Source organism: Strix uralensis, chromosome 8 (genome assembly GCF_047716275.1).
Source record: "Strix uralensis isolate ZFMK-TIS-50842 chromosome 8, bStrUra1, whole genome shotgun sequence".
Classification (NCBI taxonomy): Eukaryota; Metazoa; Chordata; class Aves; order Strigiformes; family Strigidae; genus Strix; species Strix uralensis.
The window spans coordinates 31,932,641-31,956,635 of record NC_133979.1 but is presented as its reverse complement, the minus strand read 5'-3'; the positions used below and the strand labels follow the sequence as shown (position 1 = coordinate 31,956,635).

The 23,995-nt window shown below is 44.6% G+C and overlaps 1 protein-coding gene and 1 non-coding gene across 3 annotated transcripts in view; both read right to left on the bottom strand.

Moving 5' to 3' along the window:
• Positions 1-4,637: 4,637 nt before the first annotated feature.
• Positions 4,638-23,995, bottom strand: part of COP1 (COP1 E3 ubiquitin ligase) — a 129,698-nt gene continuing 110,340 nt past the window's right edge. For both annotated transcript variants that reach the window (XM_074877021.1, XM_074877023.1), the window contains exons 19-20: positions 7,735-7,779; positions 4,638-5,776 (exon numbers count right to left, since the gene is read on the bottom strand). In XM_074877021.1, the coding sequence (XP_074733122.1) occupies positions 5,759-5,776; positions 7,735-7,779 (63 nt within the window). In that variant the 3' untranslated portion in view covers positions 4,638-5,758. The remainder of the gene's footprint in view (positions 5,777-7,734; positions 7,780-23,995) is intronic.
• LOC141946901 (small Cajal body-specific RNA 3) lies at positions 23,490-23,624 on the bottom strand. The gene has a single exon (XR_012629972.1).

Sequence of the window (23,995 nt, the reverse complement as noted above, 5' to 3'; positions counted from 1 at the left end):
ATATAAAATAACTCTAATTTTATGAGTAGCTGAGCCCTGGCATTGGGCTGGGGGGTGAGGGCTTGTCCCTGGAGGCAGCACCCCCAGCACGTGCCTCTGTCCTGGGACACCGGTGATGGGACAGGAGCAGCAGGCCTGGGCTGGTGGCCTCAGACCAGCTCCTGCTCAGGTCTAGGAGGATGAGCAGAGTGTGTTTTCCCTCTTAAACACCTAAACAGTTTTATGTGGATTTTGACAAGTCAGATTAAGCACTGTAATCAAGACAAACTTGTTTAAATAAGGCCCCTGAGGACAAATCAGAGCTGCTGAGCATTTTCCCTACCCAATCCCACACATCTCACGGGTGGAAGAACAGGCAGGGGATGGGGTCACACCTGCAGCACGAGTTGCTCATCCTCCAGCAGTCACCATCCTCACCGCAGGGTCCAGAGAAGGGGACATGTGGGATGGTCCAGCACCTTCATGGCTTGGTCCACGGAGCCCAACACCCTGCAGCACCACGGCATTGGCCAGCCCCCTCTGGGAGGGAGGCTTATGATGCCGAGGGGGTTACGACGAGGTAACCTTTAAACGAACACATGTGATTTCTGAATGAAGAGCCCCTAGGGCTGCTCTCCTTCCCAGCAAGGCTTCTGGCAGAGAGAGGGGCGATGGGGAGGCAGGCAGGGCTGGAAGGGCACATCGGTGCTCACTGGTCTGGGATTCGCATTGAGCTCGTGCTGCTGGCTTGGTTTCAGCTGTCACATGCTATTACTCACGCCTCCTAAGGATGGTCTTTTTTCTTTTTTCTGAAAGTCTGCAAATTATTTTCCTTGGCTGCCTGAAAGGATTTTAAGAGATGAAGTGACAGCGTGCTCCCCAGCCCTCAGAGGGGCAGAGGGATTTTGGGGAGGATGATGGGGTTCAAGATGCTCATGGAGCTCACACCCTTCTGCTACTTGTGCAAGTCTCCAGGTGAAAGCCAGTCCCATTGCTCCCCACCACCACATTTTGGGAGTCAAACAAGAGCATCGGGGTTTATCTCATCTCCCTCAACAGAACGGGAAACAGCAACACCTTTAGGAGAAGGTGAAATTGGGAGAGGAAAAAATTAACCTGCCTCTCTCCCTTCGCCACTGCCTGGATCAGAGGCTCTGGGCAAGCAGTACCACAGGTAAGACTGTTCTTCCTCCCTGCTCCTCCATGGGCTATTTTCCACCATGGCCCATAGCAGGCATGTTGCACACACTTGCTACTCCAGGCAGATTAAAAGAGGCTGTGATGGGTGCACAGAGCCCTCCTTCACCTGAAAGGGAGCCCTGCAAGATGTTCCTGGAAGAGCTGGAGCCACCTTTTCCCCATGCACTGCAGACTGGCCAAAGAAGGTCCATATTTAGTTTTCTTTCTCATCATTTATTTCTAAAAGATGTCAAAAAGCTCACTTTTTCCCCTCCCAAGAATTCTTCCTGCTGCTTGATGTTAGAGGACAAATTCTTGTCCTGCCTCTGCTGAGTAATGATGTCCAACCATCAGTCAGAGCCAGGTTTAACGTGTGAAAGTTAAGCTGGAAAGATTTAAAACAGTTTTTTGGCAAGAGCTACTCAACTCAAATGGCTGGTTAGCATGTGGAGCAGAGGAAGAAGTCTTGCTTTAACCCAACCAACCATTTAAATTCATTTATGAAGACATAAAAAACTTAGAATACCCAAATACTGTCTTGTAGTTGAACAGAGACAAGGATGAGAAGACCCTCACTTCAAGGATCCTTTTGCAGCTCACTGAAAGCAAAACTAAAGCAAATTACGTGGTGATGATTACCAAAAGCCTGTGGGGACTAGGGCTACAGGTGCCCCTCCAGAAGATAGATGTGGGCTCTGGTCCTTATGCCACAGATGCTGCTATAATCCATGGCTTCCCCCCGTCTCAAGCACACCTCCCCACTAGCCAAACCCCTCGGCTCCTCGACACCCATGACCAAGTGCAGCACACAGGCTCTGCACTGCTGAGAGAAAGGGAAACCCCTCCTGGAGAGCAAGCAAGGAAGATCTTGCAAGGTTGGCTTCAAGAAAAAGAGTCTTTGCAGGCAGCGGCAGGGACTGGCAGGAGGTAAGATGCAATTACCTCAGCTGGATACCGGCCAGGACGCCGGGGTTAACGCCGCTGCCTGCACGCGTGGACACTGCCAACACACAAGATGATTTCTTCAAGGCAAACACTGCACTGAATGCTCTACTTCACCCCTGGACTGCTGCAGGTTCTTGCTGGGTATTTCTGACTTCCAAAAAGCAGTGAGAAAGGAAAGAGGACTTTAGAGCAAGGAAGGAGTTAGATTTGCCTTTCCAATTATCCACTGCTGTCGTTATGACCTTCCATAGTTAAACAAAATTACCCTAAACAAACAAGGCTCCAGTGCTCGGGTTGAACGCTGGCATTAGCAGCCATCTGCACTCACTGTGAAGAGCCCTGACATATTGATATTAATTTAAATTTCCCCTTGACCATCATTTTCGATTCCCTCCAGCACTGAACTTCTTCTTAGCACTAAAGCATGTTCCTCCTACTCTTCTATTAAATGCTTTAAAATTAATTAAAGAGGCTGGCTGGCCAGGCAGGGTTTTAAATTCCCTTTCTCAAAGAAAAAACTGACTCACCCAACACCTCTCGCAGGGACACGAGTGCTGGAGGCAAAACCATTCTGGGAGCAGAAGCCAAGGGCTTTGTAACCCTGCTCTTTCAAGAGAAGAAAATGAGAATAAAGACTCTAAGTGCCCACCATATGCAATTAATTTTTGCAAGGAGAGTGGTTAAGCACTGGAACAGGTTTCCCAGAGGGACTCAGGAATCTCCGATCCTTCCTCAGTTGAGTTGTGAACATCTCCAAGCCCTGGAGCAACCTCATCTGACTTTGAGGCAAGCCTTGCTCTGGGCAGGGGGTGGGATCGGTGACCTCCACAGGTCCTTCCCAAACTCAATCACTCCCTGACTCTAAAAAGGCTGAAAAACCAATAGAGACCATTTGTTGAGGAGGCAACTAAAATACTGACCAAATGCTGTTTAAAAAAAAAAAAAAAAAAATTATAGTAAGTAATTATACATGACTTCATATGTCAATTGCAAAGAGTTACCTGAAGGAAAGAAAATTAAGGGGATTAAAATAAGGAGCATACCACTTGTGACAAAGAGACAAAGACAAAAAATGCCATTAACTTGTGTTTATGAGCTGCTGTGTTTCTAATTAGGGCCAGACACCAAATTTGCATTTTATCTTGATTGAAACAATGAAAACTGAAAAAATAAAGGTGGCCGATGTTAAACTGTTTTGCCTGTTTAATTCAAGGAGTAACCTTACAGCATTCAAACTAGCTGTTTTTTTTCTTCTGTTTTTAATATCTCAGCTTTGTCAGAGTGATTTCAATTTAAAACACAGGATCTTCAAGTGGGGGGAGAGAAGGAATGAGGTCACCTGTCAAGCAGCTGCTGCGTGGCATGGAGCTGGGTACAACAGCAGCCATGGCAGCTTGCAAAATAAATTAGTAGGCATCGATAAACAAGCCAGAGACTGAGGGAAACCCACACCTGAAACCAGGGGAAGCAACAAGAGCAACTGCCATTGCTCCTCGTTGCCGGCCCTGCCTTCGGAGGTGGCTCACTGGAAAGGATGCTTCACACAGCACAGCCCAGGCACCCAGCACCAAATTCTCTTAAAATGCAGCAAAATGCAAGTCTAGCTAGTGCTCCGTAGGACAGGTCAAACAGCTGCCATCAGGCAGACGGAACAAATTTTATTTCCTTCTGCCACAGTGACTCAGGTGGTACATAGGATGGAGACCTGCAGGTAGGTAGCACCTCAGAGCAGGACACAAGCTAGCACGCGCTCTTCTCTCCCCGCTCCTTCTCTCCTCTCAGCCCCACTGGCATGCCAGAAGCCATGGAAGAACACCAGCACACAGTACCTGAGGGCCATCCACACCTCTCTTGGAGCTGAGCATCAAGTTTCTTCCCCCTGGACAAGACTTTCCAGAAGCCAAACAGCAATTTTGGTGTCCTACATCCTTCTAGCTTTGAAGGAGCATATATGTCCCCTAGAGCCCCACTAGAAACAGGCATCAACGCTAAATCAGGACAAGGTCTACCCCAAATTCTGCTCTAAGGCTTCATCCCTGTTTCTTTGTTCACATCCCCAAGAACATCCTTGCTTTTCTTTTCTGTTCTGTGACCAAAGGATGCGAGGAGATCACACAGTCCTCCTGGGAAGATCAGAATCAGGCTTTTAACACATGGAGGACAGAAGACACTTTTCACATGCCATTAGCTATGGGTTCTTGATGGGTGGCCCAAGACTGTGGCAGGGCCTTGCTTTGCTGACACAGAGAGTGAAGCCCCTGTGGCAATCCCAGCCTCAGAGGCGCGAGGGAGACATGTACTCCAACGAACTCAGAGAGATTCTGTTTGCAAACTGAAATGCTTCCCACAGGTATCACTGTATACATTGCACCTTTGCCACCCACAGCTAGGAAAAGATGCTACGCCCACCAATTCCACTTTCAAGCTTAAAGAGTTCTGGCAGCAATCCTGACAGCTCAGTGTGACTGCTACTCGTGAAGACCGTCTGCACCTTCTTACTCCCCCCGCTATCCTGCCAACAAAACAACAACGACTCTTAGCATCATGGTTTATTCCCCCCTCCATATGTACAATTAAGTGTATGCATGACCATTAAAAATAAGGCTACTTATATCATGGCTCTGAAACACATTACAAACCAACCCCATCCCCTCTCTTATTCCAACATTCAAAATGCTTGACTTTCCATGGTGCGCAGAGAGGGGCAACGCAACCAGACCACACAGGCAATTAAGTGGTGCAGGGCTTTGGTAAGTGGATCTAGAAGCTTCCTCCTCTAGCTGAGATAGTCAAACTCAGACAGGTCAGTGGGAGGGAGATCATTATCCCACGATGTCTTGGTGAGGTCAGTCCAGGTCCCAGGCAACTGCAGGTCACCTCATCTCAGCACGTTGCTGGTGGCAAGCGGCAGAGACGCCCAGGCTCACACAGACGGGAGGACAACTTAATCCTCTCCTTTGGAGCTGGCTCGTCGGGTCGAGGCAGGGGCGTAAGGAGAGGAGGAGGGTGAAGCTGCCCTTCTCTTCTTGATGACCAGAGGACTTCAGTCTCCAGAGGTGTCAACCTGGGTGACATTTCTCAACATTTAATGCATCTAAAAAAAAATATGAATAAATCAAAGGAACAACCAAACCATATCATTATGGGATTGCAAGTGAACTGCTTGCATGTCCAGGTAAGGCTTAGAGACTTTCTTTTTCCAACGGGGATGAAGAACAGTCCAGATGAAAGTAACTGGAGATGTGCAACTGAGGACAGCCCTGTGTGGTCCTGTAATCTCCCTTCCCAAGTAAATCTGTTCCCATATGCAACAAGAGAGAATCTTCCAGCTTCAGCTTGTGGCTCAATAAATTTTATTATTCCTTTTTGTTTTTATTTAAAAGAATTTGTTTTCCTATCATAAAAATTAGACAACCATACCACCACCACCAGCAGCAGCAAAGTCTGTGGAGTTAATGTTGATGGCAGACAGTTCACTGGTGTTTCCAGTGTCTCAGAATGTCCTAGAAAGTCCATAAATGAAAAAAAACCCAAACATGATGGTTTTGGGGAGGAACATCAAGGTGGTTTCGGTTTCTTGTCCTGCTGAGGATCCCAGATGAATACCGTAGCATATCAGCAGGACCAAGTACCTCATGCCTCGAGAGAAAACCCTTCATACCAGCTCCAGTACCTGATTAGTAGGGAAGATGAGACATTTAGAATAGGAATTTATGACATTCATTATCTCCTACATCAGCATATAGATTACTAGGACGGGACTGACCCTTCCGTCTCCACCCCTTACCCTTTATTCACCAGCATGCAATAGTATCACGCAAATGGAATAAGCGCTTGGCAAGGATCCTGATTTTGATGTCTGCTCGCGCTAGGATAAATTACAGCACAAAGTAAAACCATCCACAGTTGCATCATTTCCACTCATCCCAATCAACCAGCTCTTGGAAATCTTACAATGGAGAGGAGAGATTTTGTCCTCTCAGCCCTCTGTGCTCACATTTCCCTTGTCCATGCTAAGATGGTGCAGCAGCCCCTGAAGGCATGGTCTAGTGATTGCAGAAGAAAAGTGGCTGTGAGGGCTGTCACAGCCTTTACTAACCTGGTTTGGTTTAACTGCGGAAAGTTCTGGAGCTTTGCATTTGCCCCCAGATTGGAGTGGGTTTGTGCAAACCCAGTTCTTTCCCAGACCATCCCACCTTCCCACTGCCTGCTGCCAAAGGCAAATGGAAATACCAGCGTTCTGACAGCCCTGGCTGTTTGCACATTTCTCTGTCTACCTTCTCTCATTAACAAGCAAAGTGCATGAGCAAAACCTCTCCTCTCTAATCAGTCTCCTGTTGCTGCTGGATTCACTTCAAGATATCAAAAGCATCTGTGCATTTTGTCCATTTTACTAAGAAGGAAGTGACCAAAGTAACAAGCAACCAATTCCAAAGCCTGCTAAATAAATTGCCTATGAATGAGAGGCTACAGCATCACATGCTGCAACTGCAGGAGTAACCAGGTCACTCATGGTCTAAAAAAGAGGAAAAAAGTAAATCTTGACATGCAGTCAAACACAGACCACTTGGGTCTCTCCCCATTCCTTTCACAAATCATTTTTGTGATTTTTCCAGGACTGTTCAGACCAGCAACTCTGGTCTGGCTCCAGAGAGCTGCTATTGTCACAGGGATGCGAGGAGAAATCAGGATAAGGACCTTGGCTTCATGAGAGTATCAATCCAGCGTGTAACTTTGCAAACAGCAAGTAAACCCTTTTATCAGCAGCTATAGAAAGCTGCCAGGGCTCTGGGCTACAAGCTGATGGCATTAACCACCAAGCCTCCAAAGCATGGTTGGAGATCAGTGCTGCTGTGTATGATTTGGGATGGCATCAGACGCGGGGTCCTCTGAAGGATCAGCGCCAGCCTGGGTGTGGGTGCTGGTTTTGCTTGGCTGTCTGATAGACACGTAAAGAAGGACAAAGTCTTTTCCATATTACTTGACATTTTATGGATAGAAATACATTGAACAGACGCTCTGGAAGACTTCTAATTCAAGTGTTGAAAACCTGGCAAAATGCTGGCGTCTCGGTGCACGGGGAAGGCTGTTGCTTTCACAAAACCCTGTGCTGGCAGCTGCTGTCTGTTACAGCCAGTCTGGGCACCAGGAATAAGCAAAGTGAGGGAACGTCCCTGCTCATTTCAAACATTGCTCCAGCCGGCTGCACATCAGGAGCTCAGCTTTCAGCTCTGCTGCACCCCGTGTTGGCGGCAGCAGCCAGAGGACGGGCTCCGGTTAACGCCGGCGAGTTAACGCATGGTCTCTGCTGCCTCAAGAACCATGAGCCTGGGGAGATGCTTGTGCCAGACACTCCGTGATACCAAGACCCCAAGGAGCAGCAGAGACACGTTGGGTGCTGGATGGCTGCTGGCAGCTTTTCTACACCTTGCTTTAACTAGGTTTCGTTGCTGGTGCACTGTCTGCTTGCTCCACCATGTGCCAGAGGCAAATACATCATTTAAATTACAAACTCTTACAGCTGGGATGACCTCCTCTAATGGTTTCTCCTGGCTGTATGGTTTCTCTGACCTTGCTCTTTACTAACAACAGATTCAAGTGTTTAAAGAGGAGATGTATGAAATAACTTACCTTAATTGTACCCTGACTGTTAGCAGCAATCAGCACATTGGACTCCTGGAAAAAAAGAAGAGGCACTATCACAATCTACCATTGCTTTTCCCCCCCCGCCTCTTTTTTTGGAAAAAGGAGCAGAGAAGCAGCAGTTGTTTTCATCTTAGCGTTAAAAGTATATCTAATTTCAAAGAGACTTAACTCTTCTTATTTCCAAGATGCTTTCGAGGCTGAAAGTCTTTATAAAAGTTATACTACCTTGAAGAATTAGAAAGCAATAATCCTTAGTGCTTGTACAGAGCTTTAAATCTCCAAAGCAATTTACAAACATGAATTAATCCTCACAGTCTCCCTGTGAAGTGGGCAAATAATAATAATCATTTTCATCTTTTGGCAGCATATGGACAAAGGTCTCCAGCGCCCTAACTAAACCGACTAATCACCATGACAAAACCTCTTTGACTCTGAGGCCACGCAAGCTCTCTCACAGCCAAGAGGTTTCAGAGGAGTAAAACAAAGAGAAAAGAGATTAGAGAACAATAGCAGATACACCCAGTTTGGAAGGGAAGATAAACAGAGAGGGCTCCAACCCTGCTTTATGCAGAAAGGCAGCATCTATTTACCTCCTGCCAATTGATGGAGTTGCCTTTAGAGATATCCTGGTTGCCTGAAAATTAATGGGCTGCTGCATCAGTCAGGCAACCCCCAGGCAAAAACTGGGGGAGACAGCCCCTGCTCTTCAGACCGCATTCCTGAGGCGACCAGCAAGTGCAGACGCGCCCTCCCAAACCAAAATTGTGCAGACAGGGGGAAATCCAAAGGAATGGTATGGTGCCAATAAACCTAAAGCGTGTAAGCGCTGAGGTACTGGCAACAGCTCTGGAGATGCTGAGGTTGAACCACCCAGACTGGTGTCCCGCATCCGTCCTTGCACCAGCAGTTGTAGCGTATGCTGCCAAACCGCCCACCGTGAACTGTTTTCCTCTAAAACCAGCTGATATCTTTTCTCAGACACATTTTTCAATTTCTCTCACTGCTGCTATCCATCCCCAGACAAACTTGCTGTAATTATCCCATCACTTAACACATGCATTTTTAATAAACTCAGTGACTAGAATACGCCCTGCTCCAAAGGGAGCAGAAAGGCAGCTCGACCCAGCCCCAACAGAGTTGTGTGATGTCGCACCATGAGGTTCAGGACTTTCCACAGCCACCAGCTTCAAAGCAAAGGGAGAAAAGTCCTTTTCAACACAAAAACCCACTTATCAGGTAAGAGTAGCCTTGTGGTGGACCACTGGGCTAATTGTTATAGATAGATTTGTTCACCCCTGGTACAATCATTAGGGGATTAGTTAAGACTCCTGATATTATCTCACCAATGATCCTTCAAGTCAAAGCTCCTGAAAAAGAAGTATATCCTCAAAGGGAGCATGTACTCCAATTTCCATTAATTTGGTGGCTAAGAGACTAATCCTGTGAACCGCTCAGCTTCTGGTTAACAGCATTGAAATGAAAACCCAACAGGGGGAATGCAGATATAAATGTGATTTGGGGACCAAAACAGGGACAGAGATGCCCGATAGGATTTTGGAGGCAAGAGAGAGAACCAGCAGCTATCTAGTGTGTAGTGCGAGGGACTTGAACTCCTGAGTACACATGATCCAGGGTTTGAATGATTCCTGTTTGCGCTGTGAGTGATTGGTAATTCATCCTGCTGCTGCAGTCTGCTGGGGTACCACTGTAAATGAACTCTGGTTCAATGAACAGTTTTACCTGCTAAATAAAATAAAAATGCCAGAGGGTAATATACTCTCACTTCCTTGTTCTTCAGAAGCCATTGGGTTTTTTTTTCAGCAGGGTCTGAGCTAATCACCACTCTGCTGCTTTCATCCACAACTGTGAGACGCAAACGGGAGCAGACAGCAGCAAAATTAGCACCAAATCTGTCATCGAACAAACAGTGACTTGCTTGTTAAGGCACTCTAGCTCTGCTTCCCTAAGAACACAGTTAAGTAACTTGTTTTGAATCCTCTAAAGAAACAATTCTCTTCCTTTCATGTTGCCTGTAAAACAACCAATACATTCAACACGCTAAACACCTAAGTTGTGAAGTTGCTTAGGTCTGTAGGTTTGTAACTCTCAACAGCCGTGTGCATGTTGAACCAATCCTTTTGGCAGGACATGTCTGAATGGAGTCACTGCATCCTCAAAAGATAACCACCACGACCACTTAGCTGGCCAAATACCTATTTCCCCTACTGCACCACTACAAGCATCTATATATCTCAGGCATGCAAAACAGAGTATCACCATCCATCGTGGCTGCATGTTCTACTTTACCATAATCACTTGGTGTTTCTACACAGGGCAAGAAGGTTGAAAGGCTGGCTTTCCTCATCCCTCCCAAATTTATTGTCTGCAGGAGCCAGAAACTGCCAAAGCAGAGGCAGGGAGTATGCCGGAGATCCACACCGACTGACTAGTCCTGCTCTGAAGAAATCAGTTATTAAAACGACTCTTCTACGCATGCACCTCCTCCTACGGGTGGTTAGCAGCTTCAGCCCTTCTTAACAGGAGAGGCAGAAGGTGCCAGCTGCCTTTGCTAAAACAAGATTGAAGGAAAAAAAAAAAGAACAAACACAACAAAAATCATGAGGCTTTACTGCCTGGCAAGCAACAGCATTCTGTTCCATGCAGCTGCTTATCTCAAGTATTACTGCACCCCAGTGGAAAGCCACCGACTGCGTAACCTGATGAAATGTGGCAACCTCTCCTCTGCACATCAAGACAGATAAGGAGCGATCGGTGGAGACGTGGTGCGGTGCACTCGCATCCCCTGCAATGAGATAACGTGCCATCTCAACAAGCCCAGGACAGCCATAAAATTGATGAGAGATAGCTTAAGAGTTTTGGTCCTGTTAAGTCAACAGAAAAGAGCAAGGCTCTGGGGATGTCAAAAGTATGCATCTTCTTGTCTCTTGGCATTGCATATGAATATAGAAAGATTAATTGACAAATGCAGGGGCATTTCAGGACTCATGTTAAGATTAATACAGGGTGCAGGTCCAGAACTGCTCTAAGATGCTCCAGGGCTGAAGTCCTGTGCTAAGACTTATCAACAACGTTCCACACATGCCAACTTTTTCCTCGACTGCAGGGACAGTATTATGGGAAGTCTGAAGGACAGTTCCTTGACATTGGGAAGGACTTGACTCTACCACAAATCTTTGTTATTGCCTACAGACTGGACACATATCCACATGGAGGTAGGCATTATGCAGAAATGAAGCTGTAAATCAGTCCTGAGAGCAAAGACAGACCGGAGATAAGCACCTCTGTCCTGAAGCTGACACATCCCCATGTCCTGGGTGTGGCACTGGAAGAACACAACTGGTCGACCCACAGGAATTTAGGAGCATTTGCCCTTGGGATTTGAAGGGACTTTCATTGATTGCACCAAAAGAAGAAATTTCTGCAGCACATTCTTGATGGCAAGGAAAAACAAAATCAAATTTAGGACCTTCCTGAATAGATGAGATACCTGCTACATTCATCATTCGAAGGAATTATTCACCCAGTGACAGCTGCGTTTTGAAGCACACTGATTTCCCTCCCTCCTAGATGAGCCCTGTATTTGGATGGCCCTGGGGAAGCAATTTATACAGGGAAGGAAGGGAGGACAAGGAAAGTCTGGCTGACTGCTGGTATTCATGCAAGAGCAGTCAGCATTAAGATAATCGGAAACGCTCCGGCTGTTTGACCAAGCTTGAGGAAACTCAGCTGAGCAACTGAAAAGTTGTCGGAGCTGCTTCAGTGCGATAGGGAGTAAAAGACAGCTGAGGTTGTAGCTCTTCCACTCTTTCTTTACATCTTTGTGCAAGAAAACATTGCAGGAGGGTGGAACTAAATGAACATCACCCCAGATAGACAGCTGTTAAAACCACACACACATCACCTTGAAGGGACACACACTGATATCCGAGCAGACTCAGCTCCTCGGAGGAAGGGAAAGCTCCAGACAGACCCTCTAGCTAAGCTGTAAAGCCATCTTCCCAGGAACTGCAAGGCTCACGTCTAGCCACGCCTCTTCACTAATAAAGAGACACTGTGGCACCCGCCTTCAGCCACAGTGCTCCAGGAGTTAAGCACCCCCCTTGTCAGTGGGCTTGTGCAAAATTACAGCTCGGTATTTTATCGCCTTCCCTTCCTGACACAAAATAGAGAGCCTGTCCCAAAGGGCTCAAAATAGGCAAGAGGAGCACAAATCATTCACATCATCTTTTTTTTTTTTCCTTTAATACAGTCCTTTATGAGACCATTCCTCGTCTGCTATCCCACATACATCAATCCTTGAAGTGAAATTCAGAAGCTCACACTAAAGGAAAGGCTGGAGCATAGTCTACACAAGAGGAGCCTGGATGCTGACTGTGAAACATCTCAGGTGTCCCCACTGGGCGTGAAACTGTGAATCAGAACATTTATATGTGAACATAATGTACACTTTTAAGTTTGTAAACGCAGTAGTTTTGTGAAAGCTAGTCTTGCCAGGAACAGTCAGAACACTTGAAAGTTGGGAATTGCAGTGGGTAGCTAACAACCACGACTTTGACCACATAAGCCAACACGTAAAAGATGCAGCAGCACTCCTCTGTGTCATTAGCCCAACAAAACTAACTTTTAAACAAACTTATCCAACTGTGTTTCCCACAAGACTCATGCTGAGGAAGGACGAAAGTTTGGCTACAGGAGAAATGATACAACATGGACTTACTTCCTACTTTTCCACTCTCCCCTACCTTCTACAGATACCAGCAATAATGCAACAAGCTGAAGAAATTGTTCCTTAGGATTATAAAGATGCCAATGTTGAAGCAAGATGTATCTCCAAGTTATACGTGCACATGTTCACGCAACGGACTGGAAATCTTATTTGGGACTTTCACAATATTATAAATAACTACAGGCCATGAAGTTTGTGCCTCTTTGGTATCCCCCCTTTTCTGCACAAATAAAGCATATTCGCCTCAAACTTCCAGTGCAGTCATCACTGAGGTAAGCACGAATTTTCTGATTTTCAGCTAGGTTTGTTCTATGGATTCACAGTTAGGATTCTTACAGATCTTATTTTAAATTAACAACTTCTCACCTTCCCACCCCAGCAGACATTTTTGCTAACAAATGGCTGGTTCGTCAGCAATTCTCTTTCAAGCAGACGGACTCACTGCCAGCAAACCCTGCACACTTACTCAAAGGAACTAGAGCCTAATTAAGCAAAGTTGTTGATACAATAGGAAAATATACTGGGTGAGAAAGCTTGCACCCAAGTGGCTATTGTCTTATGTTATTTATAGGCAGAATAAAAGTATATAGTTGAACTAAATCTAGTGCTGTTTGTACAGAAAACTACTCAGTCCTTACTGAAGATGGCAACTATTACCCAGGTGCTGTTTTTTAAGACTGAGCTGCAAACCATCTGCAAGATGTATTTCACCAAAACTTTTCCCTTCAACATCACACGCAAAGTCTTTTCATACATCAAAATACGTGAAAGTGGTTCCCCAACAGACCACCACTGCTTGACTGCTCTTCATCTTGTAATTAGCAGATTCTAATGGCTTTTCACTCCAATTCCCCCGAGACTTGGTTATTTTCTTGTTGTATGACTCAAGTCAGCTTTTGTTTTTGAAAGAAAATTCTAACCTAGAAAACACAATGAACCTCCAGTGTACAAAAATCAAGAGGTTTTTAAAAGCTAAACTACCAGATTAGATCTCTTCCCAGCAGGACAATGTGCTGCACACTGACTTTTATTTTCTTTTTTCCATTGTTGTGATACAATCGTTATCACAGTGCATGGTGGGATGGTTAAAGTGGTACACAACCCTCTATCTCCCTCTGTGCCAGAGTTTACTTTATATGCCATCACACTCACCTAACATTAATCCCTTTTGAACAATTTTAAGGGAATATTTATTATTGATACTGTGAACATCAGGCCCAAGCAGAAATTAATTACTTCTTTAAACCTAGCACTTCTTTAAAGAACAAGGTCTTACACACAAAAGATGTCGTACCAAAACGTTTCAGGAGCAGCAAGACACACCTCTTTAGGTTTTAAACCTGGAACAGAACATGTATGCCTAAACCGTGTCTTTTAATCCTTAGAAACTCTACTTTTATCTCATTCTGAAGGTAATTCCTTTGTACACACAGAGATAAAGCCTCCTTAGGCTTATCTGCCTTCCCCCCCTCAAAAGCAACAACTCAATATATCTGAAAAAAGTCTCATCTGTGCTTCCTTCTAGATCCAGCTGCAAATACACAATCTTTTTAGTTTTTAAGTTTATAGATGCTACACAATTACACTCGCACAGCATAATAAAGGTATTTTCTTAACACATTAGCCCACAGATTTACACATGATGGCACTCCTTTGGCTCACTTTCTGTAGAAAAACTTGCCTACAATCATATGCACACGCATATAGTTTCTTCTCACACAGGAATTCATGGACACACTATAAAGGGGAGAAAAGCTTTCAAACAAATTAGTGTTTTCATCCTCCTACATCACACAGAGTTTGCAGCTTCTGCACAAGATGAAGCGTGTCTCGCTAGGGAACGTGTGCAGGTAGAAATTCAACATCTCCTTGAATCCCTCCCCTTGTTTTTCTGCGATTCCAGACTTTAACCTCTGTACCAGGGATGCTTTTATCAAGTTTTCTGACACTTCCACATCTGGTATTTTCTAACTGCGACTCTCAAAACATGAATACATCCCTCTTCTCTGCTCCCTGAAGAAGCAGTCTTCTCATTTTTGGATTTTACACTTAATGCATTTTTCTACCCCTATTCAGGCCAAACTCAGCACAAGAAGATGATGTATAACTGGAAGCTTATTTGCTATCACATATACCCAGGTCTCTGTATTCACAGCACATGGGTGCCTAGAGGAACGCAGTCCAAGGCTTGCTCCAATGACACACTCAAATAAGTAGTAAGCTATCTCTCAGCCAAGTGAGAAATCACTTTTTCTTAGCATGACCTTTCTTTTCAGCATGTAGCTCTCAAGAAAACAAGATCAACAAGGCAATTGAAGACCAGGCTAGAAGAAAATAGAAATACATACATGTACGGTGCTGCACACAGGCACCAATTTGCTCATTTCTACACTTCTGAATTCAAGATGGAAATGGAGGCCAATGAGACTGATGGGAAGAGGGCAAAGAAAGCTCTGCAAAGGCAGGAGAGCCAGCCAGCAAAGCCCACCCGAGGAATTGTTGATACATTGCAGGCAACCGCCTCTGTAATTTAGTTGTTCTGGAACAAAACTGGTTTTGATGAGCGCCTAATTTATTTAGAAATCAAGATGAGAATAACTCGCCAGACACTTACTATTCTGCATCTACTGCAAAGCTCTAACAGCTGTTGCACACTCCCCATCAGGCAAGGTAGGGAGACATATGTTAAAACCAAATTATGTTGGCATTAACCCCCCCTCTCCCAAAGGGCAAGTCATCTCCTCCTCTAAATATGGGAATATTGAGCTCCACTGCCCATCTATCTGTGACAAGGGCTCTACAGCTACTTGTTCCTGTGGTCATATATCCTGGGATTTCAGATGCTCCCCATAAACAATATGCTCAAGGCCTTCAACAAAGCAGCAGCAGTATATAAATATAGCTTGCAATAAGCCTACAAAAACCATATACATAAACATGCAACACATTAGCATCAATATTGCGAAACCACAGGAAATGGCTAGGCATTAGTTTAGTGAAAACAGCTTTTAGCATCTATTCTCTTAATACTTAAACCTCCCAAATATTTGTTTGGCAATTCTACATAACGCGATGCCATACGTCGCTTGACAACTGCACAGTCCAAGACCTGCATTCCTACCGCCGATACATTTTCCTCCTTTCTCTTCTACCGTTGTTGCCCTCGGTCATTACATCATGCTGGAGGTGATGAATTTAATCTCTCCCTAGCCAAGGTCACGCTGCCCTGCCCATCGGTGCTGTATGTAGCAAAACCAAGCCCTGGGGTGCTGTCATTACTATCGCTATTGCTTATGCCTCCCTTCCAAACCCTCATCAGAAACAAAATGTGTGATCTGAAGAAATGGCCACCAATCTGCATGAGAGCATTCAAAAATGTGACCTAAATCTGGTAGTTTTTGATTTTGTGCAGACCAATGGCAAACCATCAGGGACCAGAGCTGTAAACAGAAATCAGTAGAACGTGAAAAACCTTTTCAGTCCAAGTTACCCCAAATCAGACAGACAAGCAGTCCGCTCTACGATAACAGACTACCATGAGTGCTACACAGCCCAGTCCTGAAGCACAGTGAGGACCAACACTTCCAGCTGCTGCACTGGGAAGGAATGGATGCTGGTGGAAAACTCCTGAGAGATGCTAAAAGACATCCTTTCCCACGCCTCCCTGCTCGTCAGTCCTTTTTAATTTACAACACACTCCTTGCCCTACTGTGAAGGGCAAACTCCAATTTGTTTAAGCCCTGCTTCATGTTTAGCTGGTTCTCTTATGCCTCTTTCTTTCACACTCATGATGTGTTTCTCCCATCCCTCTTACCTTCCCTATTCGTCTTCCTTCTCCTTTTTGCCAAGTCAGTGCTTTCTCTTCCAGCTCAACTGTATTCAACACTCCTCAGTTGCTCAGTTCCCTCTTTCAAATATTCCTCTTCACACTTGAATCAGCAATTCCCTAGTTTGTTCAAGGATGCTTTCATCTTTCCCAGTCCATCTGTCCCATATCCTTCAGGGCTTTTGTATTTGTGAGATCACCGTCCCTTGTGTGGCATTGCATCAAAACCCTACTTTGAGCACTCCAATTCTTGAGTTTCAACTGCCTCTTCTATAGCACTGCGTACATCTTTCCATCTCCTCCCTCCCCTTGTGAATCCACCTTTGAAAATCCTGCTTACAGAACAGTTTCCTTTACTTTCCAACTCCTTTGCCTCCAACATACTAGCACCAACACCAATGTGCACATCTTTCTTGGGTTCAGAAAGGGAATAGATGATGGTTAACCTTCCCCTCTGGTGCCAGTATTCACTCAACCAACTGTATCTGCTCCCAGAGGTCACCTTCTCTTCTTTAGGTCTCTACTTCTAGGTCCCTGAACTCATTACTACACTAAGATGACATATGTGTTCTTCTGGTCCCTGCCTGGGCTGCCAACTACAGCTCATTCCCGCATCCATCTCAGAAACATCTGCCTAGATAAAAACCAGAGGATAGAAAAATATAAGGAGGCAGAAGTTTAGAGACTGAAACACTGTGTTGCTTTGTGGGAACAAATCGCTGCTGGGCCAGGAGCTTTCAACAGGAGAAGGTGATCCACATCAGCCACCTTGCAGACACACACATACCCCAGATATCCTTCCTTTCATGCTTTTTCCTGATACACAAGAGCTAATACTGCACATCAGCTGCTGTGCTGAACTGGAGCACACTCCTCCGAAGGCTGACAAATGGTTTCTAAGTTGGGCCAAGGGGGATCACTGCTAGATCACATCTCCTGTGCTCTATGAAGCTCAGCACACTGTTGATGCTGCCAGTGGCTTCCCTGGACCAGGCACCAGCATTTGGATCCTGTTAAATCAGTCCCCATATAGAAATACCACGAAATAAGCCGTTAGCTGGTCCAGCTTCTGCTTCCCTTCCTCTCGCAGTGCCATTAGTTTCAGTCTCTAAATAGCTGAATGATACAGGCTTAAAATTGACTCAACCACCTTGACGTTAATATTTTGAATTATTAAGTCTTAGTTCTCTAATGCCAATAAATCATTTATATGTGCACATTTAATTAACAATCCAATCTGTAAAAACAACTTAGCATTCGCACAGCACATTTTATCAGAGGAACCAAAGACACATTACAACGTTAATTAAGTGTAACAAATGCCCTGGTGAGGTAGCTAAGTATTATCCTACTTTGACATGTGGGGAAACCGAGGCAACGTACTCAGTGGATTTGCCCAAGGTTAATCCAGATGTTCACAACGAGGCACTGAAGAGAAAAAGCAGGGAGAAATACCACTGAGATTTAACTCTCCTAATAAGCATTCCTTTTTTGAACTGCAGTGTTTACTTATTTGCTGATGAGAAATCCCGCTCCAACTGCAATCCCCTCCCAAACAGACTAGGGGCACAAACCACTGTTATCAAGCATGCTAAAAATCAACCCTAAACCGCAACAGCCTGCCAGGTGAGGCTGAATGCACTGGGTCCAACATGGTACCCAGCCAAGGGTTTTGAAGAACACTTCATGACCCTTCCCACCCCACAGTTCACACCTATGCACACATCCAAGCTCACGGGCAGGACACTTACCTAAGCAGTTATGGGTCCTAGACCTGTATCAGTGTCTGGTATCTCCCAAGTGCTCCAAGAACTCATCCAACCCTTGGGGAGTTTCACACCAGGCTTCCAGGCCAGGAGCACAAGAGAAGAGCAATAAATTCCTGAATGACACTGACTCTGCTCACAACACGTTGAACAGTTATGGATCTTGGAAAATTATCAGGTGTCCCAATATCTTCACTCTTCTACAAACCCATAGTTTAACCAATCTTTCAGGCCACACAGAGCGTGTCCTGCCATCTCTTCCTCCCTTCCCACACCCAGATGACGACCCTCACAGTGGTCCCAGACAATGGTGACACCCACAAAACTGTGGCAGCTCTGTTAGAGGACATGCTCCTTTGTGCCCTCAACCTACAGTTCTAGATCCAGCAGTTTTGTTTGCTTCCCCCATTTGGTACAGAAAAACACCGGTTCCTGGGACTGAGGCTATAGTAGACCGCCAAACTGATTTTCACAAAGTATCAAGGATGGTTTTTTTGATAGTGCCTGGCAGCCATCTAGAATTCAGTTCCACAGCCCATACTGGGGCAAGTCCAGACTTATTTTTTTCCAAAAACCATGAATTCTGCTCTGTATGCAAATTACATGCTGTGGAACTGCTTTAGGTTTCCCAATTATCATGTGATGAAACATTTCACACCCAGATGATGCCTATTGTCAGTTCCTTTAACCCAAGTGTGTGCCTCTCAGCAAAGCTGGGTGGATTTTCAGAAGTTCTCGCTGAAACAAAGAGGACCTCATCTCCTCAACATCTTTGGCAACTGGCTCTCTATGATTAAGGGACTTGAGTATCAATATGAAGTCTGCCTCACGATGGTAGGATGCAGAGCCTTCCTCCTCCAAGCAGAATTACGTACAAAGTTGTGATTACTCTCACGTAAGCAACAAGTCACCATTTCCTGCACGGCTCTCAGTCTGAGACAGTGTGTGCAAAAGATTAAGTAACACAGAATTCACCTAATTAAAGCAAAAAAGAGAAAGACTTGACTAATATTAAGGTATTAAAGCTACCATAGGCTTAAGACAGGGTGGATAAAGCCTGGAGAAAGAGGTTTTGCAGCTGGTAACTGGTGGGAACATGTGCTGGCCAGTGCTAGTGGACAGGCTGGAAAGAAAAACCTTATTAAACGCCTCACGTGACACCATTCCCTCGGAGCAAAAGTGGAAGAACAATTAATGCATTACAACCACAGATGATGGCAATCAATACAGGAGAATGGGTTAATCATAGGAGATGTCACAAATGACGAAGGGAGCCAAGCTGAGTTGGACTGGTTGGGTCAGCAAGAAGGAAACACTTTGGCAGGAACTCATGAAATGGCTGACGGACTGAGAAAACCTATTTATTTAAAACTGATAACAGATTCATACTCTGCTACTGTTCATTTTATACAGTTTGGCTGTCAACTCTTTGGGGCAGGAAGCTGTCACTCGCTGTCTGTTTGGACAACACCTAGTAAATTGGATCTCCTGCTGATTGTAGCTTGTTTGCACCGTCCTAATGAAAATCACCTCCACTTCTAAGACTGGCCTGACACAGAGATGCAAAAAAGGGTCACGTTAAAGCAATCTGAATTCTGACATTTAATTTGTATGTTTTAACAGTAATAACACCCCTTGAACATACCCATCCATTTGTAAGTGGGATCCCACCACCAAACCAAACCCAAACCCTGATACTACAGTATCCCAAAGCAACCAACTTTGAAAATTCTGGACATATGTTAAAATCCTGACTGTTTTGTTAACAGGTCTTCAAATAACATTGCAGGGCGACTCAAGTGATGAGTATCTGTGAAACACATTAACTATTCTGAACGTTTTGCTTATGCCAGCTAGAAAAGAAGCATGATGGTTTCACTGCAACTGCAAGCCTTCTAATTGTGTTATTGGATGGGCCAGAAGTCTGGCAGCCATGGAAATCAAAGCCTTAATTTCTCTTTAAGCCAGGAATAGTACATTTAATAGCAACAAGAACAGAGTCATGGGTCTAAGTGTCAGCACTGAGGATGCTGTCTGTGGAGGGGAAAGGACAGTATACATGAAATGCTGTACCTCCAGCCGAGGCTGCAGTCAGGGAGGGTGGGGAATTACACATCTGTGTGTGGCGGGCAGAGCTACAGCATGGGGAGGGGAAGTGAGGCACAGTGGGAGAGCACAAACATCTCATCCCCAGAGACTATTTCCACCCAAACAGCCACAAGTTGCTTAGTGGTAAGAACAGAAGAGAGAAGGGAACTTACCTGCAAGGTGGCCCAGACTGTAGCTGCATAAGCCACTACAGGAAATATATATATATATGTATATATAAAAGAAAGCATGTATTGCTTACATTTTCTATGTGACACATACACACGTGTGCCACAGAACTGAAATCACCAGGACCTGGTGAGATAAAAGAAGGGACAAATTGTTCCTTGCAGAGAAAAATCAAGGCACAAACATTAACATTAGCATGTGTGTAAGCTTCATGAAATTATACCTATACTAATGCTATTTATAACATACACCTATTTGGGAAAGAGGACTTTGATTTAAGGAATGGATGTTTAATTAAAATAAAACAAAAGTTTCCATTAATCTTGAAAGAATTCACAACCTGCTGCTCTCCTTCAACATCCAATTCAGTTAATGTTATAACAGGATCAAGCACAGCACTATGTACCTGAAACCTCCTGCAATGCAAACAAGGCTGGGCAAGCTGTAACAAAGCAGATGGCCTTCTCTAGTCTTGAGAAATAGGAAGCTTTCTCTCCTCAAAATACTGTTTCAAAAATGCCCCAAGTGCAGTGGGCAAATATTTTCAGTAGCCAGGGCATAGAGGAAAATGATGAAGGAAAAGAGGTGTTGATAAACTTGTGATCAGTGATGAAAAATGGCTAGAGCCTACAGCTGCAGGCAGCAGGTTCTGATGATATCCAAAACTGCATTTAATGTCACAAGCTAGTTTACTCTTGAGTGGTAACTAGGTAAAATTCCAGTTATAATTAAATCTTCTCCCTGCACACAGTCATAGGGTTGTATTAAAAAAAAGTTTACTGTCTTCTGTTCCTGTGATACAGGGTAAGCTCAGGTAAGGATGGGGCAGCAGAGCTGAGCATCTTCCTCCAGCCAGCAGAACCATCTCCTCTTCACCTACAGCCAAGAAGTAGTTTAGAGCTGGCCTGGCTTACGGGCAGTGTGGTACCCCTAAATCTATTATGAACTTATGCAAATGGCAGCTGAACTGGACTTTGAGCTGGGTCACATCTGCAAGGCTGTTTGAAAGAGAGAGATCTTTTGTTTGTAAACTGAAAGATGCTGGAACCTCTGAAAGAAGATGTGTTGGAGCCCACAGGTCATTTTTGTAAGTCAGTTTTCAAAGTAAGGCCACACTGCAAAATATCAGCTTTGATTACCAAATCGTATGGCTGGTAGTGAAAAGACAGTACAGTAAATTGAATTTTAATAAGGTATGACTGTACATAAAATGTGAACAACTTCATTAAACAAAACCATACAGAGTACAGATGATACATATGAGGTTGCTTCTCTAATATCCTACTACAGATGCTTTCTCCATTGTATTTATCTGGGGGGAGAAGGGAGTGGGAAGAGAACTATGCCTTAGGTATTAAGAATCATGAGAGTATAGCTTTATAGCTTTAGTAAAATAAATGCAAAGCATGACATCTTCCCTACTTTGTTCTGCAGAATGAACTATTCAAAAGATAATAATGAACTTTGCATCATCTAGAGGACTCAATTGTGTTCTGCTGCCTGATTCCCTAATCCCATCTATCTAAAACACTCCCGAATCCAGAAGAACGAGTGAAACCAGCAACAAAAATGCACCTGAGAAATCAGAAATCACTGGGTCATTCAGCTGTTGAAAAGCATTTTAGATTTAAAAACAAAGGATGTAAAAAAAGCCTCAAAAAACCCCAAGGACTGAGATTAAAGTCAGACGAAAAATGTAGGATGTCTTTAGACAAGTTCACTGATTGTGAGAGGGGAAAAAAAAAAAAAGTAATCCAAACTTGACACATAATTCTTACTATGGAGAAATACCCTATTCTTTCATTCACCTTCCACTTTCCCTCTTCGACTTGCTCATTCACCTCCCTGCAATTTACCCTCCCCTAAGGAACACCAGGAGGTAGACCCTGAATCCTAATTGCTATTCTACTAAATCCCATAGATTTAAACACACAAAATTAGTGGGACTTGCCTATCAGGCATTCTCCACAACACTAGATGAGAAGTCACCTGAAGCTCTAGATGCGCTTTCTTTTGTTTATGGGCTTTAAATAATTCAGAGAGAGGAGTTGTCAAGCTGAATCTGCAAAGCTCCCTTGACTTTGGGCTTACATTATTAGACTGCCTGCCTATTGTTTATAAAGACAAAAAGGAAAACGTTAGGGGATCATATGTCTGCATAGGAGGGGAGTCAAGGGCTAGAAGAACAAGGGCTGTCAGGACATAAGTCATAAAAAAAAAACCAGATGGGAAAGCAAAAGTAGGCAATACGTGAAATACAGATGTACCAGCAAAGCAGCAAGAGCAAGGTGCCAGTTTGGTCGTGCTATAAATAAACAATGCTAGCAGTTTCTTGTGTAATATGATGTCATTCTTTAAAAAGGAAAACCCCAAATGCAAATGGTAACTTCAGTTAGCAATTAAAAGCACAACTTCCCAACTATACAGCTGCAGCCACCTCTCCCAGATCTGTCTCACTTCTGCAAACTAGTGACAGGCATCAGGCAGCGGGCCAGCACTTAATAATCATCCCAAACCTCAGAGACAGCAGTTTCATCCTTTCTCCTTTTTTTTCTGGGCTCTTTGGGCAGACAAAGATTTAGTAGGTCCTACCTGGGGACACCAGCAAGCCACAGGTGATGGCCCCTGGCATCCCAGGGAGCTCACACACTCCAAGCTGCCCTTTAGATTTATTTATTTATTTATTTATTTAAAATGACTCCGGGGCACGCACAGCTTTGATGGGGTTTTGCAGAGTCATTTTCAATCAAAGCTGCAAACCTGGCTTTACAGTAAATGACTGTTTCTTGAAGCAGCAAGAAGAATCGGAAGGGAAGGGGAAATCTCAGGACCTGCTCCACCCATGCACATCTCTCCAACCAGAATGTAATCCCCTCTATAGCCAGTTTGCTAAACTTAAAGAGGACTTATAAAAAAAAGGGCATTTTAATACAAAACCCAATAACTATAATTACAGTCTTAAACTACAGAGCTGGATTAACTCTTGGCAATTATACTTCGCTCTGGATGCTGCAGACAAAACCCTGCCCAAGGGCTGTCCCCACGTGGTGGGACATCGTGGTTGGGCAGCAGTCGCTGCCGAGGACACTGCAGGAGCTGTCTCGGCACGTTACAGGATAATACACATGTATGGAGGGGAACGATCTGGTTTAGTTGGCTCTCCTAAAGCAGACAGAGACCTCCACTTTACTCTAGGAAGACTGCAGTGGTGGACAAAACATATTTCTTTTGCCCATGACTGGTCCCAACTGGTCCCAGCAGCTTCCAGTCCTACAAAATTTCATGATTAAAACAGCCTTTTATTACACTGTCTTTTATCCCGGGCTTCTGACCGTATCAAATCCTAAATGAAACATGATGTAACGCATGCAAATAAGCTGAAGAAAAGAGGATTCAAATAATAGGAAAATATAATTAAGTGGGAAAGTTTAACTCAGAAGGTCAAAATCATTGCAGCCAGAAGAAAGAGATGCTGCACAGGGCACACACACACACCCAACGGCCTTAAATGCGGCACCGACCTTTCTTACTTGCTTGGTGATTGCCAGCTAACAGCAGGGTCTGAAGCTGCAGTGCCGTTAATAAGTCCCTAAATCTCCTGGCCTTGAATATGCTCCTAAACTCCAGGGA